The sequence below is a fragment of the Podarcis cretensis genome (assembly GCF_951804945.1).
Source record: "Podarcis cretensis genome assembly, chromosome: 1".
NCBI lineage: Eukaryota > Metazoa > Chordata > Lepidosauria > Squamata > Lacertidae > Podarcis > Podarcis cretensis.
Window position 1 is genome coordinate 18,682,879 of NC_137170.1, and position 17,897 is coordinate 18,700,775.

At 43.4% G+C, this 17,897-nt stretch overlaps 1 protein-coding gene across 1 annotated transcript in view; it reads right to left on the reverse strand.

Moving 5' to 3' along the window:
- Positions 1 to 1,965: 1,965 nt before the first annotated feature.
- The window catches only part of HHIPL1 (HHIP like 1), a 28,318-nt gene continuing 12,386 nt past the window's right edge, over positions 1,966 to 17,897 (reverse strand). Inside the window, exons 4-9 of the mRNA XM_079948245.1 lie at positions 14,658 to 14,986; positions 11,045 to 11,171; positions 9,522 to 9,667; positions 6,318 to 6,399; positions 6,042 to 6,124; positions 1,966 to 3,646 (exon numbers count right to left, since the gene is read on the reverse strand). Of these exons, the coding sequence (XP_079804371.1) occupies positions 3,024 to 3,646; positions 6,042 to 6,124; positions 6,318 to 6,399; positions 9,522 to 9,667; positions 11,045 to 11,171; positions 14,658 to 14,986 (1,390 nt within the window). The 3' untranslated portion in view covers positions 1,966 to 3,023. The remainder of the gene's footprint in view (positions 3,647 to 6,041; positions 6,125 to 6,317; positions 6,400 to 9,521; positions 9,668 to 11,044; positions 11,172 to 14,657; positions 14,987 to 17,897) is intronic.

The following is a 17,897-nucleotide window of genomic DNA, read 5'->3' on the forward strand; positions in this document are numbered from 1 at the left end:
GGACAGCTAGACATATAAAGGGCCCCATTACCTTCAGCAGCTTAGGGCCTCATCAAGCCTAAATCCGGGGCCCTGGGTATGATTACGTACAAACATGCTCAGCAAATGCAATAAACGCCAGTTATTGGTGCTGCAATTGCCATTTCTCTTACGTGGAAGCACCTTCAATAGCAGTCACTTTGGAGTAGGCATGATTAAAACTGTTGTCACATTACGTGCTGCTGCAATCCTGTCTGGTCCATGGGCCAAATTTGGTGCGCTAGGCCTCCCCCATTTTTCTTGTGAGGCCGTTTCCCCCCAAACCACACATTTTCCCCCATAACAGAACAACCCGAGGGGGAGGTGGTCAGGTAGCCAGATTAGCTGCTTGTGTAGCCAGTCCCTGCAGAAAGCAGAAGTAATAGGGACCTCCATCTTGCTTGATCACCATCTCCCCTCACCAGTACAGGCCAACCTTTGGCAGTGGGGTGGTGGAACCCACTTGCCAATCACCCCATCACATCATTGTCAGATGACTGACAGGGGGGTGGTCCCGTCCAGCTGTCAAAGTCGGCCCATGGGGCATGGCCCCAAAAGATCCCCAACTCCTGCTATGCATTTCTAAAGGTAAAGGGACCCCTGGCCATTAGGTCCAGTTGTGACCAACTCTGGGGTTGCGGCGCTCATCTCGCTTTATTGGCCAAGGGAGCCAGCGTACAGCTTCCAGGTCATGTGGCCAGCATGACTAAGCTGCTTCTGGCGAACCAGACTAGCGCATGGAAACACCGTTTACCTTCCCGCTGGAGCGGTACCTATTTATCTACTTCCACTTTGGTGTGCTTCCGAACTGCTAGGTTGGCAGAAGCAGGGACTGAGCAACAGGAGCTCACCCTGTCACAGGGATTCGAACCGCCGACCTTCTGATTGGCAAGTCCTAGGCTCTGTGGTTTAACCCACAGCACCACCCGCGTCCCTTATGCATTTCTACTTAATAGGTAAGCCCCACTGACTTCAGTGGGCATTATTCTCAGGTAAGTGTGTATAAGACATTGTCCCACCTTTCATTTATATGAAAAGTTTCTCATAGCTGTTGAGATAATCTTTAAATTGTGTAGGCAATTTTTCAAAGGCCTATAATAATAATTAAACAGACACACACCTTTTTTTGAAATAAGCGACAATTGTAAATATTAAAAGACCACCTCCAGATTTTCTGAATTGCAATTTTAGAATCATAGAATCATAGAGTTGGAAGAGACCACAAGGGCCATCGAGTCCAACCCCCTGCCAAGCAGGAAACACCATCAGAGAGAGGAATTTTGAGAGAGGAAAACAAAAACACAGAGGAATACAATTTTCTTCATACCAGCTACCTGGAAACCTCAGCTGGTGAAGTGTAACTGTTCATCAGAAGCAATGCTATGGCTTCTTGCATATTAGCTAAAGGTAAAGGGACCCCTGATCATTAGGTCCAGTCATGGACGACTCTGGTGTTGCGGCGCTTATCTTGCTTTATTGGCTGAGGGAGCCGGCGTACAGTCATGTGACCAGCATGACTAAGCGGCTTCTGTCGAACCAGAGCAGCGCATGGAAACGCCGTTTACCTTCCCATTTATTACCTTACCTATTTATCTACTTGCACTTTGACGTGCTTTCGAACTGCTAGGTTGGCAGGAGCAGGGACTGAGCAACGGGAGCTCACCCGTCGTGGGGATTCGAACCGCCGACCTTCTGATCGACAAGCCCTAGGCTCTGTGGTTTAACCCACAGCGCCACCCTGCTGTTTATAATGTTACCCATCAGTTACCTTGGGTTATAAGACCTAGGCTCTTGGATCCACATTAACAGTCATGCATCTTTTAAGCACTTAAGAATTTCTGAGCTTGGGTGGGATATTCTCCATAATGTTTCAGTTATTTCTTTGTAAAATGTGGACCACATAATATAAATCCTTACATCAAAGAATAATATTAAATCACCATGAGATGTTTGCCACGTGATCTTATTTTTAATCCAGCTTTCCAACACAATTGTTCTCTTATTTACAATGGAAACCTTTTAAAAAATAAAAAAGGGAAACAAATGCTGGCTAGTTATATATTACTCCCATTTGTAAAATGGCAAGCTTTCACTGACCACAGATGTGGTCAGTTTAGAGACAGTGTACTGCTTTTGTACATCTGGTATACACAAATAATTGGCTAGATCCAGACTTTATTCATGATTAAGTGGTTGAAATCAATGGGTGGTGCCTAACTTAAATCTCATTGACTTCAATGAGTCTACTCTATGCAAGTGTAAGCGGAGAGTGAATGGAAAACTGATAGCTGGGGAATATGAAGCTCTATTAGGTGAAGTCAGAGAGAACAGCTTCCAGATGGGGGCTTAATACTGTAAACATGTGGTTCAGGTAGTGCACAGTTTTCTGGCATCAGTTCCCCCCTCCCCTGCCCCAAATTTATCATATTTTTTCACTAAAAGGGTAATCCAGACTGAATGCAAAGGAAAGGTGGACTGGCATTTTGAGGCCAATGACATAGTGTGGAAAAAAACTTGCATGTCTTAGAAACACCCATCCCATGATAAACACTAATCTGAAAGAGATAGGGATATGGTGTCAGATTTTTGTTAGGGTAGAGGCAGCCAAAATTGTTGAGCTTTTTTTAGGGGGGCAGAGAGCCATCTGTGTTAAGGGTGCCGAGAGCAATTGGAGAAACCTTTTCTTCTTGCAGAGCTACATTTTGCAGAGTGGTTTTAACGAGCAATCCCTCCCAGAGAGTTCCCAGAGAGTTCTGGGGAATGCAGCTTTCTGTAAGGAACAGAGGCCTCCTTGCAGCACTCAGTCCCCACAATTCTATGCAAGAAGCCATGATGTTCAAAGTGCTATGACACTGATTTAAACATCTAGTGCGGATGGGGCCCGAAGTCTGGATCTAGTCATTAGGATTTCTAAACCAAGGTGTGTTAATTACTCATTAAGGGTGTGGGCTTGCTTGTTTATTTGACAGGACAAGACTTGGTACCATCCCGTGATTCCATTCTCCCTACTGTTCAGTCTCGAAAACATCTTCGTGACTACATATCACTCCCGCGTCTTCTTTGTGGGAGCAATTGTGCCTCCCAATGTTTGCGTGGGAGCATTCCAGGAGCGTCTTCTCACGCCCTGTGCACTGGACGTCATCAAGGAGAATGGGAAGCGAGAGACCCTCCCCGAACGCTGCTTTCTTAGTTGCCCGGATCACAAAGGCAAAGCCCAACTGGCGGCACACGACCGCGGCTGCCTTCGAGTTCCACAAGTCGTCGCACACGGTGCCCCATTCTCCATTGATAAAAATCTCAACCCTCCCCCGATCTTTCCCCTTCGCGTTGCCGTCCATTATCCGGACTGCACCATTCCGTGGCTCCAGGGGAGCACTGGTGGGCTTCTTCCTCCTCCTCTGGCCTCTTCTTCCACCGGCCCTTCCTCCCTTCCTGGGCTTTGGGGCTCTTGTTCTCGGTGCTGCCGTTGTCATCTGCACTCTGTTCTGGTTTCTCATGAGGGTCAAGAGTTGCTCCAGCCAATCTGGAGTAGTCGCTCGAGGAGGTCCTGCAGTTGCTCTGCTCCTGGTTGGAGCTCTAGTCGTGGCTCTTAGCTTAGGGCGCTGCGTTGGCTTTTTAATTATAAGCTCTAGAGTGCAAAAACAGAGACGTGGGTCAGCATTTTAAAGAGACCCCTGAAGACCCTGGGTCCAGAAAGCATCCTCTGCATCACTGCTAGCAACAAGCCAGGAGTTGCCTGGAAGATTCAGGACCCAGGACCCCTCCAGAAGATCCAGATCTTCTGAATATTGAGCGTTCATCCCAATTTTACATGGTTTTGTGTGTTCCGTGGTATTTTATGTATTGGGGGGCCGCCAGGACAATATAACACCAGTCCTAAAGGATCTTCACTGGCTCCCAGTACATTTTCGAGTACAATTCCAAGTGTTGGTGCTGATCTTTAAAGCCTACACCCATTCACAGAAATTGGGTTCTTATTGGATAAAGGCATGGAACAACACTGCAGGAGAGCTGGGGTGGCCTGCAATGGCACAGGGGCAGGGGCCCAACCGGTTCTATGATTCTATGGAGCCTGGAGCCAGCTTCTAATGGGGTCATATTTGCTAGGCTGCAACCTCTCCCCTTTACCGAACTGCCACGCTTGCCGCAATAAAACCCACATGGCTTCCTTGGAAGATGCGGCGATGGCATTATTACGCCAACTCCGCAAGCGGAAATGCAGGCACATGTTTCTGTGGGCTGGGATATTTCTCTCTCAAGATTTCATCGTGAACCGGTTCAGTACACCGCCTGCCATCTACCCGCTCTTCAGAAAGCATCTCAAACGCATTGTTCCTTTCCTTTTCTTTTTGCTGTACCCTTCATTACTACTTCAGATTGGCTCGTTACAGCCTGTGGGAGATCCAGCTTGCCTAATATGCCAGATACGCTCATCCACTGGTGGCTGAAAATATCGAGCATTCAGAGCCTATTCTCTTCCGTAATTGGAATGTGAATAAAGGGAGAAGAGTTGCTAAGGGCAACCCATGACACATTCTGCACAAGGGGACGACAACGAACCTTTTCCTTTTCAGTTCTTAATGAGAAAGGCAGCAGGAAGAAGACCTATTTCCTTTTACCATCACAGGTTCCAAAAGCGACTGAGCTGTTTTCTCCCTGCTATTCCCCCCCCCCCCCATTCATCAACCTCAAGATCTAAAGAAATAGTCTTCAAAGGGTGTTCAGTGTTCATGCCACAGTTGCAAAGAGCCTATGGGAATCTCCTTGATTCGAGCAGCATATTTTTTACATGACTTTCACAACTATTAGAGTTATGTTTCCTCTAAGAGAAAAGACCCACTTCTGCTTCGTACTACAGAATATGTAGACTGAATAACTTTTTACTGGTCATAACATGGATGAGTATTTTATCCACAACATGAGAATGCCTGTGCAATTCTTCTACCTGACCTACATTGGCTCCCAGTAAAGCTCCGAGCAAAATTCAAAGTGTTGGTGCTGACCTTTAAAGCCCTAAACGGCCTCGGTCCAGTATACCTGAAGGAGCGTCTCCACCCCCATCGTTCAGCCCGGACGCTGAGGTCCAGCGCCGAGGGCCTTCTGGTGGTTCCCTCATTGCGAGAAGCAAAGCTACAGGGAACCAGGCAGAGGGCCTTCTCGGTAGTGGCGCCCGCCCTGTGGAACACCCTTCCAGCAGACGTCAAAGTGATAAACAACTACCTGACATTCAGAAGACATCTTAAGGCAGCCCTGTTCAGGGAAGTTTTTAACGTGTGATATTTTACTGTATTTTTGGTTTCTATGGAAGCCGCCCAGACTGGCTGGGGAGGCCCAGCCAGATGGGCGGGGTATAAAAAATAAAATATTATTATTATTATTATTATTATTATTATTATTATTATTATTAAAATTGCCTTTTGCCTTGTTGAGACTAGCACCTCACAAGAAGCTTGATGCAGCTTCAGAGTAAAATTTCCTGTATGTTTTAAATTATGGCTGTAAATTTTTCAGTGGTAATTATATTGTGAATATAAATATAAATATAAATAAAACATTTTAGTGCAAAGGCATCACTTTTTGCAAATGAAAGAGATTTTGACCTTGGAAGGCTTGCAATAAATGAAAACGTCGGCAGCCCACCCTAGGAAGTTTTGAAAGGACATTCATTGTTTCGTTTGCACTACAAATGCAGAATGAGCAAACAAAATTCAAACACCAGCAAAGAGGGCCAATGCAGCCAATTTTATTTGTGAGAATGGAGCTCAACTTGCCATTTTAACAGTCAGTTTTCTTGCATGCAGCCATGCCTGCTTCCTACTTGAAGCTACAAGCTTGAATGAAATAGAATTTCTTTGTGTTTTATGTTCTGAACTCTGCATCCAGTTTCTTGGCTTGTAGCCTCCATCAGCCCCCACCCTCCTGAAACCAGAAGCGTTCATTAAAAATTCTTGTGCGAACCAGAACTTTGCCCCTCAGAAATCCCCAATGTGAATATTCATAAATAAAATATATGCGGCACTCACTTTCCTTTGGAACAAACTTTGTGAGCTTGCCTTTCACTTTCACTGGTAGAGGCTCAATGCGGCATTTCCCAGGCGGTGCTCTCCTGAAAAAAATAGGAAACAAAAACGAGATTATTATAATGAAGCCTAGCCCTCCTCCCCCTCATCCCCCAGTGAAATGTTAATGGTTGTGAGAAGAATAAAGACTACGGAACAAAAATTGAAGCACTACGACTTGAGTTTTCTCCTTCATATCAGAGAATAAACATTTCTGAGCCAAAACGCACTGTGCCTTACCGTGACGTGTCAACCATTTTGTAAACTACACCGTTGGGAGCGGTGGCACTTGGGACTCCAGTTGACAAGAAATAAAGTTCTCCTTCATGAAAAAAAAAACAAAAACAAAAGAAGGCATGAATCTTTCACATGTATCCTGGGGGCTCCACCGAGTGCTTTACTATCACAAAGCTAAGTAGCCCAATGAAGTTTGTCAGCAGCAAACTCCAAAACCAATGATTGGGGGATTCTTATGCATTCTCCAGATCGTCAATTTGATTTAAGTAAATGAAGATGTGTTGTGATCTGGGAACTAGAGAGCTTTTCAGTGGTGGCCTCGTATCTGTGGAATTCACTCCCAAGGGAGGGAGGTGTGAGACCCACCCCCCTGCTCCACTTTACTGGATTTTTTTAACCAATTCAGTTCAGCGTAGCAAATGAGTTCCCCTTCATGTACAGTGGTACCTCAGGTTAAGAACTTAATTAGTTCTGGAGGTCTGTTCTTAACTTGAAACTGTTTTTAGCCTGAGACACCACTTTAGCTAATGGGGCCTCCTGCTGCCGCCGCCTCACGATTTCTGTTCTCATCCTGAAGCAAAGTTCTTAACCCAAGGTACTATTTCTGGGTTAGCGGAGTCTGTAACCTGAAGCGTATGTAACCTGAAGCGTATGTAACCTGAGGCACCACTGAATGTTGAAACTACTACCTTATTTTCAGATAGCCTTGTTTTGCTTCCAGGTAAAGGTAAAGGTAAAGGGACCCCTGACCATTAGGTCCAGTCGTTGACAACTCTGGGGTTGCGGTGCTCATCTCACTTTATTGGCCAAGGGAGCCGGCGTACAGCTTCCGGGTCATGTGGCCAGCATGACTAAGCCGCTTCTGGCAAACCAGAGCAGCACACGGAAACACCGTTCACCTTCCCACCGGAGCGGTACTTATTTATCTACTTGCACTTTGGCATGCTTTCGAACTGCTAGGTTGGCAGGAGCTGGGACGGAGCAATGGGAGCTCACCCCGTTACGGGGATTTGAACTGTCAATCTTCTGATTGGCAAGCCACCCATGTCCCGTTGTTTTGTTTCATGTCTATTATTGTATCGCATACCTCATACAGCTCCTAAGCTCCAACTCTCTACCTTGAGACTCTCATTCCTTAAAACGACATCCATTTATTGGCTATTTCAGTGCTATCCCCTTTTTAAAAATGAATGGTCCATCTAGTTGTTCTCCATCATCTCTGTTTGCAGCAAGTGCCATCTATTTGAGTGCCCAGAACCACCACCAGCCCTCAGTATAGCTCAGGGATCTTGGCAAAGAGTCACAATTGCAGACGCCAAATAACTTCGGTTTACAGTTGCTGGGAGCCAAAACTCGTAAACTGCAAAATTGTGGATGCTGCTGCTTAGCAACAATGCTCAACACTGATGGGGTGATGCTTTTGCCTGCATGTGCTATGGATTGTAAAATGAATTTTCTCTTATAAACCTGTCTCAAGCGAATCATGCTGCAGATCTAATCAACAGAACTGCCCAAGGGAGCGTCACTATCTCAAAGGTCCTTCCTCTCGTCCCTGAAGTCTCCAAATCCACGGACCAAGGAATCATCCATATAACTGAGCACCCTCCGTTTTATTTGTCACATAGAAACTCCGAGGGTGGCTATTATCATTAGTTTCCAATTTCGACAACTGAAAGCTTATCTTTTTCAAGAGTTAGCCTTAACCAATGAAACTGATTGAGGGTTGATTTGGGATCACGCTTCTTCATGAAATGCACAAGTAATTTATGGAATTCATTATTGCAAGATGTGCTGATAGACTTTTTAAAAAAAGAAAAGAAAAAGAAAACCCATTAGATAGATTCATGGAGAATAGAAACAGACGCTAGCTAGGATGAGCCAAAACGAAACTTTCATGACTTAGGGCATCCCAGGGGCCAACGGACAGGGAAGTTCTTCCCCTCCAACTGTAGAAAGGGAGGCAGAGGGAGAGATCCAGAGATACAAGCAACCCAGTTGCGGGGTAATAATAATAATAATAATTTTTATTTATACCCCGCCCTCCCCAGCCAAGGCCGGGCTCAGAGCGGCTTACAAGCAATAATAAAAACAAGATGAATGATTACAAACTTAAAAACAAAAATAAAATACAACATTTAAATAATGGAACATTAAAATATTAAAATGTAGCCTCATCGCAGGAGGAGAAGGAAAAGGAAAGAGAGAGAGAGAGAGAGAGGGAGGGAGGGAGGGAGGGAATCAAATTGGCTCCAAGCCAATGGCTAGGCGGAACAACTCTGTCTTACAGGCCCTGCGGAAAGAAATCAGATCCTGCAGGGCCCTGCTCTCATGAGGCAGAGCGTTCCACCAGGCCGGAGCCAGAGTTGAAAAGGCCCTGGCTCTGGTCGAAGCTAATCTAACTTCCTTAGGGCCCGGGACCACTAGGTAGAGAAACCTCTGCTGCCATTACTACTTCACTGTCACTACTCCAATGGAAAAAATATGTCATCCCGGGGCGGGTGGAAAATCTGCAAAAAGAACTGTAGAAGAAAACACCATCCAAATGAAGAGGACAGAGGAGAAACACAGGTACCTGACTTGGCACAGCACATTTGACATGGCAGAAGCTCTCCAGGGGTGTGAGAAGGAGCCTTTCCAAGCCTTACCTGGAGAATGACAGGTAAGGACTGAACCTGGGCAAAGCATGTGCTCTGCAACTCAGCTGTGGTCCCTGCCCAAATCATAATGGTGTGTTGCCAAACTGTCTTAGCAGTGAATATGTTTTCCAGGAGAAAGGCGATGGAGTGGGGGGAATAAAAGCTTGATGGATCAATGGCACGGAGTTGCAGTGGACCTAAGGTGGGCTGAGGAAGAAGGCTTTGGAGCAAAGAATCTGGCACCCGAGGAATGAAGAATTACGTTTGTCCAAAGAGAAGAAGAAGACGAGTGTGGATTTGATATCCCGCTTTATCACTACACGAAGGAGTCTCAAAGCAGCTAACATTCTCCTTTCCCTTCCTCCCCCACAACAAACACTCTGTGAGGTGAGTGAGGCTGAGAGACTTCAGAGAAGTGTGACTAGCCCAAGCTCACCCAGCAGCTGCATGTGGAGGAGCGGGGACGCGAACCCAGTTCACCAGATTACGAGTCTATCGCTCTTAACCACTACACCACATTGGCTCTCTGAGAGGGTTAGCCACACATGTTGTTTAGCAATTTAGTGCTTACCGGCCTCGTCTTCAGCAAAAGAGATGATATACTGATAGTAGTTATTGATAAGTCCAGGAAACATGCAGGTTTGACCTGTTCCCATGCATATTTCATTGTACTGCCAATCCCCAGTTGCTCGATTCTCTCTCAAGGACATGAGGCGCCTGTAAGACAAAAAGCAAATGAGGAGCCCAAGGTGGGGCAGGTGCTTATTAACTTGCATAAAACAATTTGAGAGAAAACTTTGTTTACGCCTGCTCCAATCAAGATGATTAAATGTGTTTCCTCCCTCTCTCCAGAACACTGGGTGCCTTCAACAGCAAATGGGAACTGAAGATGCACATAAGGACTGCCTGCATTTCTGGCACAGCTGAAGTGCACTCCTGAGCCAGATTAATTTGCAGCTCTGACCGCGAGTGATGAACATCATTTGCATATTGAACAGGGTGGGTGTCAAGATATAGCTGAAGGTCAGTCTTTGTTCTACAAGGATAAGAACATAACAAAATTTTTACCTTTTAAATTGTCTTCTTATTTCCAGTACCTAAACCCTATTGCCATCTTATTCATGAGGACCAGACACTTATTTTTTTTTTAAAGAGGCAAAGGTGGGATTCCTTGGAGCACATAAGCCATAGGAACTTGCACATGAAACCCATGGAATATATATTGCTAACTCCAGTTAAACATTGGCATATAACTGGTCTATTAAAGTTAGGACACTCGTGAGCTTTAAAACCATGGAGGCTAGAAAGGCCACCTGTAATTGGAAGCAAAGTATTAAGCACTGAGAATATATCAATCTGTCAAACACTATTTTAACTAAAGACAATTTTTTGAAAACGTTTATGGCAGGGCAAGATATTCAGATTCCTCTGGACTTAAGTTAAATATAAATCTGACTGCATGCAAAGCACGATTACACATGGAACAGCAACATTAACCCCTCATCCTACTGTTACCTTCATAGACCTGAACATTCGTACGAATATAAAGACATAGGCTAATGGGATACACGAGTCAGCTGTGATAACGTATTAGTGGCTGAACGCTAAGCAGTCATTGGCAGATTGGTAAGTGTTTACAGTGCGATAGGTTTTTGCATCTCATATTTGAAAATTCTGAGAGGAGGAATTTCATTCAGTATGCATTTAAAGCCACAAGATATATATAACTGGCGCTTTCTGAAACAATAATGTAAAGCAAAAACAGAGTTATCCTTCAAAGTTCATGCTGATCTGAATTTTCAAATTCATTTCTCCAGCCAACGTTTACAAAAAAAAAAAATGCACATATTAAGGGAAAGTGTGCATTAAAATGTGCTTATTAGGAAAATTGCACATTAAATGCGGATGGATTTTCATGAGGATGTTCTTTAAAAAAATAAATAAAATAAAATTGCTGCAAAATGTAGAGAACTGAATTTAAGATGGGGGTAAATTGAGGAAACTGGGAGATATGAAATTAACAGATCCTCTCATCCCCGATTCCAGCTGGACATGTTTGTTGCTCACCTAATGGCCGCTCTGCCTATCACTTACCCGCTCATAAAATCTCCAAATATGTACACCCCATTCAAGTTTGGAGACTCACAACCCCGATAGACATAGCCTCCTGTCACCGACTTCCCCATTTTGTGTGGATAAGCATATATGGGGAGAACATCATCTGCAGAGTGGGGAAAAGAGAATTATCATGCCTGGAGGATGCAAATCAGCCATTGTATAATCATTCATATATCACGCTTCATTAATGGCTAGAAAACGTCATATTGAATTCTGTTTTTTATTCTATAGCCTGCTTTGTTTTAAACCCCCCATAGAGTAGAAACAGTGTTAGAAACTGAGGTGTGAAAGCTAGGAGCTAAATGGCACCTTAAACTTAGGTTATGGGCACAACAATGGAATATCTAGGCTCACTTTTTTAATATAACAAGAAAGCAAAGCTGAAAATGAATGAACAACAGCTAAAATATTATGTTCATTTTTCACATGGTCTAGTCCTTCCCCTGTCCACCCCCCTAATATTCTTAAGAGGGTCTCTTCTCCAGTCTTCAGAAAGTAGCTGGAAGTGGGGAGGCAGAAAAAGGTCCTCCTTTCCTTCCAATCTGCAGTTATAAATATGAAATCTTAGGCGCAATACTGCTCCCAGAGCTCAGAAACGGCTCGTGATAATGAAATTCCCTGTCGCAAAATGAGCCTAGAACAATGGGAGTTTCGAACACTGAGTAGAAACAAGAAGGTATATTTTACAGAACCTTCTTCCAAAGACTGCAGCATTTACAGGGCTCCTCTACCAGCAGAAATATCAGGGTTTTATTCCCCAAATACAACATGGTTTAACTCAAAATCCAGTTTATTTTAGCACTTAAAAGTCCCCCTAAGTAATATTGCATTGTCTGCTTATTGTAGCTCTGGATGTTCCTAGCATGAGCAGGAACATAGGAACCTGCCATATTCTGAATCAGAGTAAGTCTATCAAGTTCAATATAGACTACACAGACTGGAAGCAGAGAAAAGTCCCAGCCTTATCTAGAGATACTAGGGGACTGAACCTGGGATCTTGTGCATGTGCTTTGCCACTGAACTACAGTCCTGGCACAAGCCACAAACATTTCTAAGGCAGTGCATGGGAGCTTGTTTTGAGGCTCTGCTGCAACCTTTACGAATGTATAATACACCATAGCAACATTTACGAACTACAGCCAATCCTCGTTTTGTGCGGGACTTCCGTTCCAGACCCCTTCCCCCCATGCATTGGCAGAGCATGTGTAAGCCCGCCACTTTCCATGATGTCTTTATGACATTCTGGTGTCTACTTCCAGATTCAGCACCATATGCATGTGCACAATCACGTGGCGTTCAGACGCTCCTAACGGGGAGTTCCCTGTATTATAAACTAGTACACACACAACTTTGAAGTCTGCCCCAGACCTCTTGGCTTCCATAAATAAGTCACAGCAGCATCTACAAACAATTTTTCACAGGGGAAGGGCACCCTGTTGGATCATTCTGCTTCCTCCAACAAGGATGGGAGGATAACCTGATGAAAGAATACCACCCAAAATGCACGATGTCTGAGCTCATAATGGCTTCTTCACTTATAGCACCATCTGATTTATTATTTCAATATGATGACAATTAAAAGGAGAACTGCAATACTGCTTATGAGTGTCAGTCATCGGGATACAGACCTGTGCTGACATTCATCCCTTTTGCTCAGATCCAGTTAGCCAGTTTAGTTCAGATTAGTTAGCCAGTTAGCCAGTTTAGTTCACTCTAGTCTGAAGCCTAGACTTGCATGCTGGCCGACTGATCTGAAGTCTAGATTTCACAACCCTTCTCTACTGACCTGGCTCAAAATTTAAGAAGCTGGCTTGTTTTCTAAGCAGCAGTGACGGAATTTTATAAAGGACAAGGTAGCTTTTTAAAAACAACAGAATGACTAATCTGTGCATGGGATTAAGAGTTTAGAAACTAGGTTTTTATTGCTCTAACTAGACTGTGATTCTAAGCATTCTGGAATCAAGTTCCAGTGAAATCAACGAGGCTTACTTCCAAATACATAGGTTTAGGCTTGGGACTCCCACATATTTATCCCTTATGGTAAAAAAATAAATAAATGCATTTCCTAGGGAAAAAACAGAACACAGAAGCCGGTAATATGTATGCCTCTGTGGGATTTTCATTAAGTAATAGTCTGGACAGCAGAGCTAAATTTGTCTTTTCCACATATTTGTCGAGTCCCTAATGCAACCACTCTGAAAATCTGGCACACTAGGGCATCATTAGCAACATAGCTGGCTAAGAAGCGGGACAGCAGCAACGGAACAGCAGCTCAGATTCCTTTTCCACTTCTCACTCGCTGTATAATCTGAAGAGCGGCAAGTCTGCTTCAGCACATTCTGCAATTCAGTTCCTATCCTCCTGGCCTGAAATTGTGACTGGAAAGTCTGAAGCTAGGTCTGCGGCTTGTGACTCTTCAAGCCTGAACAGAGCCTACCAGTGGCCAGATTGCTCACCAGAACAAGACGTTTTGAGCATATTAACACCAATCCTGGCACAATTGCACTGGCTGCCGGTTAGTTTCCAGGCCCAATATAAATGTTGGTTTTGACCTATAAATCCTTAAACAGCTCAACGCCTCAATTCCTTAAGGTCCGCCTCTTCCCATAAGAACTGACCTGGTCCCTGTGCTTGTCATCTGACGCCATAATAATAATAATAATAATAATAATAATAATAATAATTTATTACTTATACCCCGCCCATCTGGCTGGGCTTCCCCAGCCACTCTGGGCAGCTTCCAACAAATTATTAAAATACTGCAATACATCAAACATTAAAAGCTTCCCTAAACAGGGCTGCCTTCAGATGTCTTCTAAAAGTCTGGTAGTTGTTTTTCTTTTTGACATCTGGTGAGAGGGCGTTCCACAGGGCGGGCGCCACTACCGAGAAGGCCCTCTGCCTGGTTCCCTGTAACTTGGCTTCTTGTAGTGAGGGAACCGCCAGAAGGCCCTCGGTGCTGGACCTCAGTGTCCGGGTAGAACGATGTTCCTCTATGTTTCCTTCTCTATGTTTCCCATCCCAGAGAGGTTTGAAGGGTAGCAACAAGAGAATGGGCCTTTCCTGTGGTGGCTCCCTGATTGTGAACTGCTGTCCCCATGAGACTGTCTTGGCACCAGCATTACATGCCTTTAGGCGGCAGGCAGAAACATTCCTCTTTGCCCAGGTCTATGGCTATTAATTAATCTAAGGACTGTGAAAATGTGGGGGAGAGGACTGTTATTATACTGACTATTTTATTATAAGGCTGTCTGCCAGTATGCTTTTTATTATGTTTTTAACATTGATATTCTAAAATGTGTTTTTAGTGTTGTTCACTGCCCTGGTATCTTTTGATAAAGGGCAGTATATAAATTGAAATAATAATAATACCAAAGGTTTGTGACATTTCCATCCTCTTGATGTCCCAAGAGCATCCTGCCCAATATATATATATATATATATATATATATATAACACTAGTGATCTAGCTGCATGAAGCCTGATGCATCATGAGCCCAAAATGCGTGCTTCCAAACGGGCAATCCAAATTTCCAAAATCACCAAAGCAATTCACTGACCAATTCAATTACTCAGAAGCCATAATCACCTAATGAGGAATTGGTGCAAAGTTTTTTGTCGTAGCAGCTAAACCCTTCTCTTGCTCTCCAGCCGTAATTTTTCCCTTTCTCTACTATGTCGATTTCTTCGAATTTATTCTGCCCCACGTCGCCACAGAAAAGTCGGCCTTTCCCTTCCTTTGTGTAGGGGTCACCTCTGTCGAAAGAGCAGCGCCACATATTCCTCACCCCATAAGCATAGACTTCTGGCCGGGCTTTTGGCTCGTTAATGAAAGGATTGTCCGGAGGGATTCTATAAAGAGGCCCATGGTCGTTGTTGTCCACATTGATCCGGAGAACTTTGCCTAACAGCGTTGACCTGTCAAAGGGCGAAACACCAAAATAACCTTGTGTTAAAACTTCCCCTTCCATTAGATTATTGCAATACATGAACACAGCAGCAAGGTTTCCATAAGCAGGGAGACTAACAGTGCATATAAATTTTATTAGGAGTTCAAAGAGATGTTTTTGAAGATTTTTCACGGAAGTGCTACGGCATATTAAATAACCAGAAGTATTTGGTAAATGAATCAAGCGTTTCATTAAGCAATGGCTGGTCTCTGAGATGGGCTGCATAATGTGTGCAAATGTATTTTCAGCTGACTGTGTTTTTGTCTGTTTTTATCCCATTCGGATTGTGTGCTTCCTGAATGTATTTTAATGTGTTCTGCTACTCACCCAAGTTTTCTACTAAATTCACTGGAAAGGTGAATTAATAAGCATGCATGTCTTTCTTCCTCACAAGCCATACCAGGTGAGAAGATATTGTTAAACCCTTCTACTTATGTAAATAATAGGTGGTTTGGAATGCATTCTTCCTTGCAGAAACCCTAAAAATTGGGGAAATGACTTGCAAAAGGGCAACATTCATTTTGCTCAGCAGACTGCCTGTGCCATCACTGGGCTTTCTAATGAGACTACCAAGCTGAGAGTGTTTATTCTGGACATTCACACACCAGAACTTGGAGCAAGACCATCTTATTTCAAAGGGGCTATTGAGAATGCTTCCCAAGGATATGCCCTTCTGCGGTCATCCGTGTGACATATTCAAACTAGTGGCTTTAATGATTTCTTTAAAATCTTCCTTGGCTACGGACTGAAGTGGGTATCAAGCTACCAGAAAAGCAAGCTCAGTTCTGGAAAACAGTAAATTCAGCTTTTTGAATCATATTGTAAGAAATATCATATATGGGACAAATATAAGAATTTACTGGAAAATAAGACCCCGTGGTGGATTTCACCACTAGAAGTGTTAGCGGTCAAAAAATTAAATATGGAAAGAGGTTGGTTAACTTATAGAAAGTTGAAGATAGAGGAGGAAAATCAATTGAAATTGAAGAAAATATAAAACATTTGTTTACTGATTTGCTCCAGTATCACCAAATAAATGATATATTTAAATTGGATAAAAAAGTGGGTTTTGGGAAAGAAATCTCAAGATTACAAAAAGATCTGTTGGAAAGTAATGAAAAGGTTCTGTCAAAAGTATATAAAATGTTGTTGGAGTGGGAGACAAAAGATGAAGAAGTGAAATCGGTAATGATACATTGGGCAAAAGATGTGGGGCATAATATACAATTTGAGGCATGTGGAAAGTTATGGAAGGTTGATTTAAGATTTATTTACCACATGCTGTTCATTAAAGGAGAAATATATGAAAATGATGTGTAGATGGTATTTAACTCCTACAAGACTTGCAAAAATGTCAAATTTGTGTTGGAAATGTAAAAATAATGAAGGTACATTTTTCCATATGTGGTGGACCTGTAAATTAGCAAAATCATATTGGGAAATGATATGCAATGAATGTTAAAAAATGTTTAAAATAACCTTTATTAAAAACCAGAGGTTTTTTTATTAGGCATAATAGGAGAAGAAATTCCAAAAGACGACAGCGGCGATAATGTTATATGCCCAGGGCTGGAAGGAAGGAAGAACCCCATCGAAAGAAGGATGGATAAGGAAATTAATGGACTATGCCGAAATGGCGAGGATGACTCGGAAGATCAGACACCAAGAGGATAATAAGTTTGAAAAAGAATGGGCTCTTTTTGTAGACTATCTGAAGGAGGCCAGTAAACATTTAAAAACGTTAGCAGGCTTAGAGTAACACTTGTGATGTATCAGGGGAGATTTTAATACGGGAGGTGAATAAATCAGATAAAGGTACAAAAATGCTGAAAAGAAAAAAGATAATGCTTGGGAAAAGGGGAGGGGTGGGGGAAAGTAGTTGGGAACCTCTTGTTATTGTTCTGTGTTTTGGAATGAATGCAATATGTAAGCAAAAACTTTCTATCCCTGGGCACTAAAGGTAAAGGGACCCCTGACAATTAAGTCCAGTCGCGAACGACTCTGGGTTTGCGGTGCTCATCTCACTTTCTTGGCTGAGGGAGCCGGCGTTTGTCCGCAGACAGCTTCCAGGTCATGTGGCCAGCATGACTAAGCTGCTTCTGGTGAAACCAGAGCAGCGCACGGTAACGCCATTTACCTTCCCGCCAGAGCAGTACCTATTTATCTACTTGCACTTTTGGTGTGCTTTTGAACTGCTAGGTTGGCAGGAGCTGGGACCAAGCAACGGGAGCTCACCCCGTCGCAGGGATTCGAACCGCCGACCTTCTGATCGGCAAGCCCAAGAGGCTCAGTGCTTTAGACCACAGTGCCACCCGTGTCCCTAACTTCAACAGAACTTCAACAGAACATACATACCACTTAACTGCAAAAACCCCTCTAAGTGGCTTGCATAAAATATACATTAAAATTACTGATAAAAGACAGAGGTTAAAAACAAGTTGATATTCAAGAAAAGTTCAAAATGTAAATAAGCCAGCAGTTAAATGCATACACAAACAAGTTTTTAGCAGGTGACAAATACAATACAGTGAATATGCCAGCCTAACCAATGTATTTTATTAAGGCTTTTCATATACAACACAATAAACAAAACAAATGTCTGCCCAATGTCAATGGGAGTTCTGGAATGCAGGTGCTGCCACACTGAAATTCCTTACAGGTGTGGAATAGACTTGTGTCTCAATCAGTCATATTTAATGTGCCATATTCACAGCTCAGAAACTTTTATGGTGGACAATATGCTCTGTACAACATTAGATTGCTGATGATAAATACTGGCAAAGAGCCAGTGCTTTTGGATTTGGAACCAAAGGTACCTTTTTTTTGCACTAATTGTACAAAAGTTGGCAAATTAGGCAGAAATTTGCCAGATCACAAAA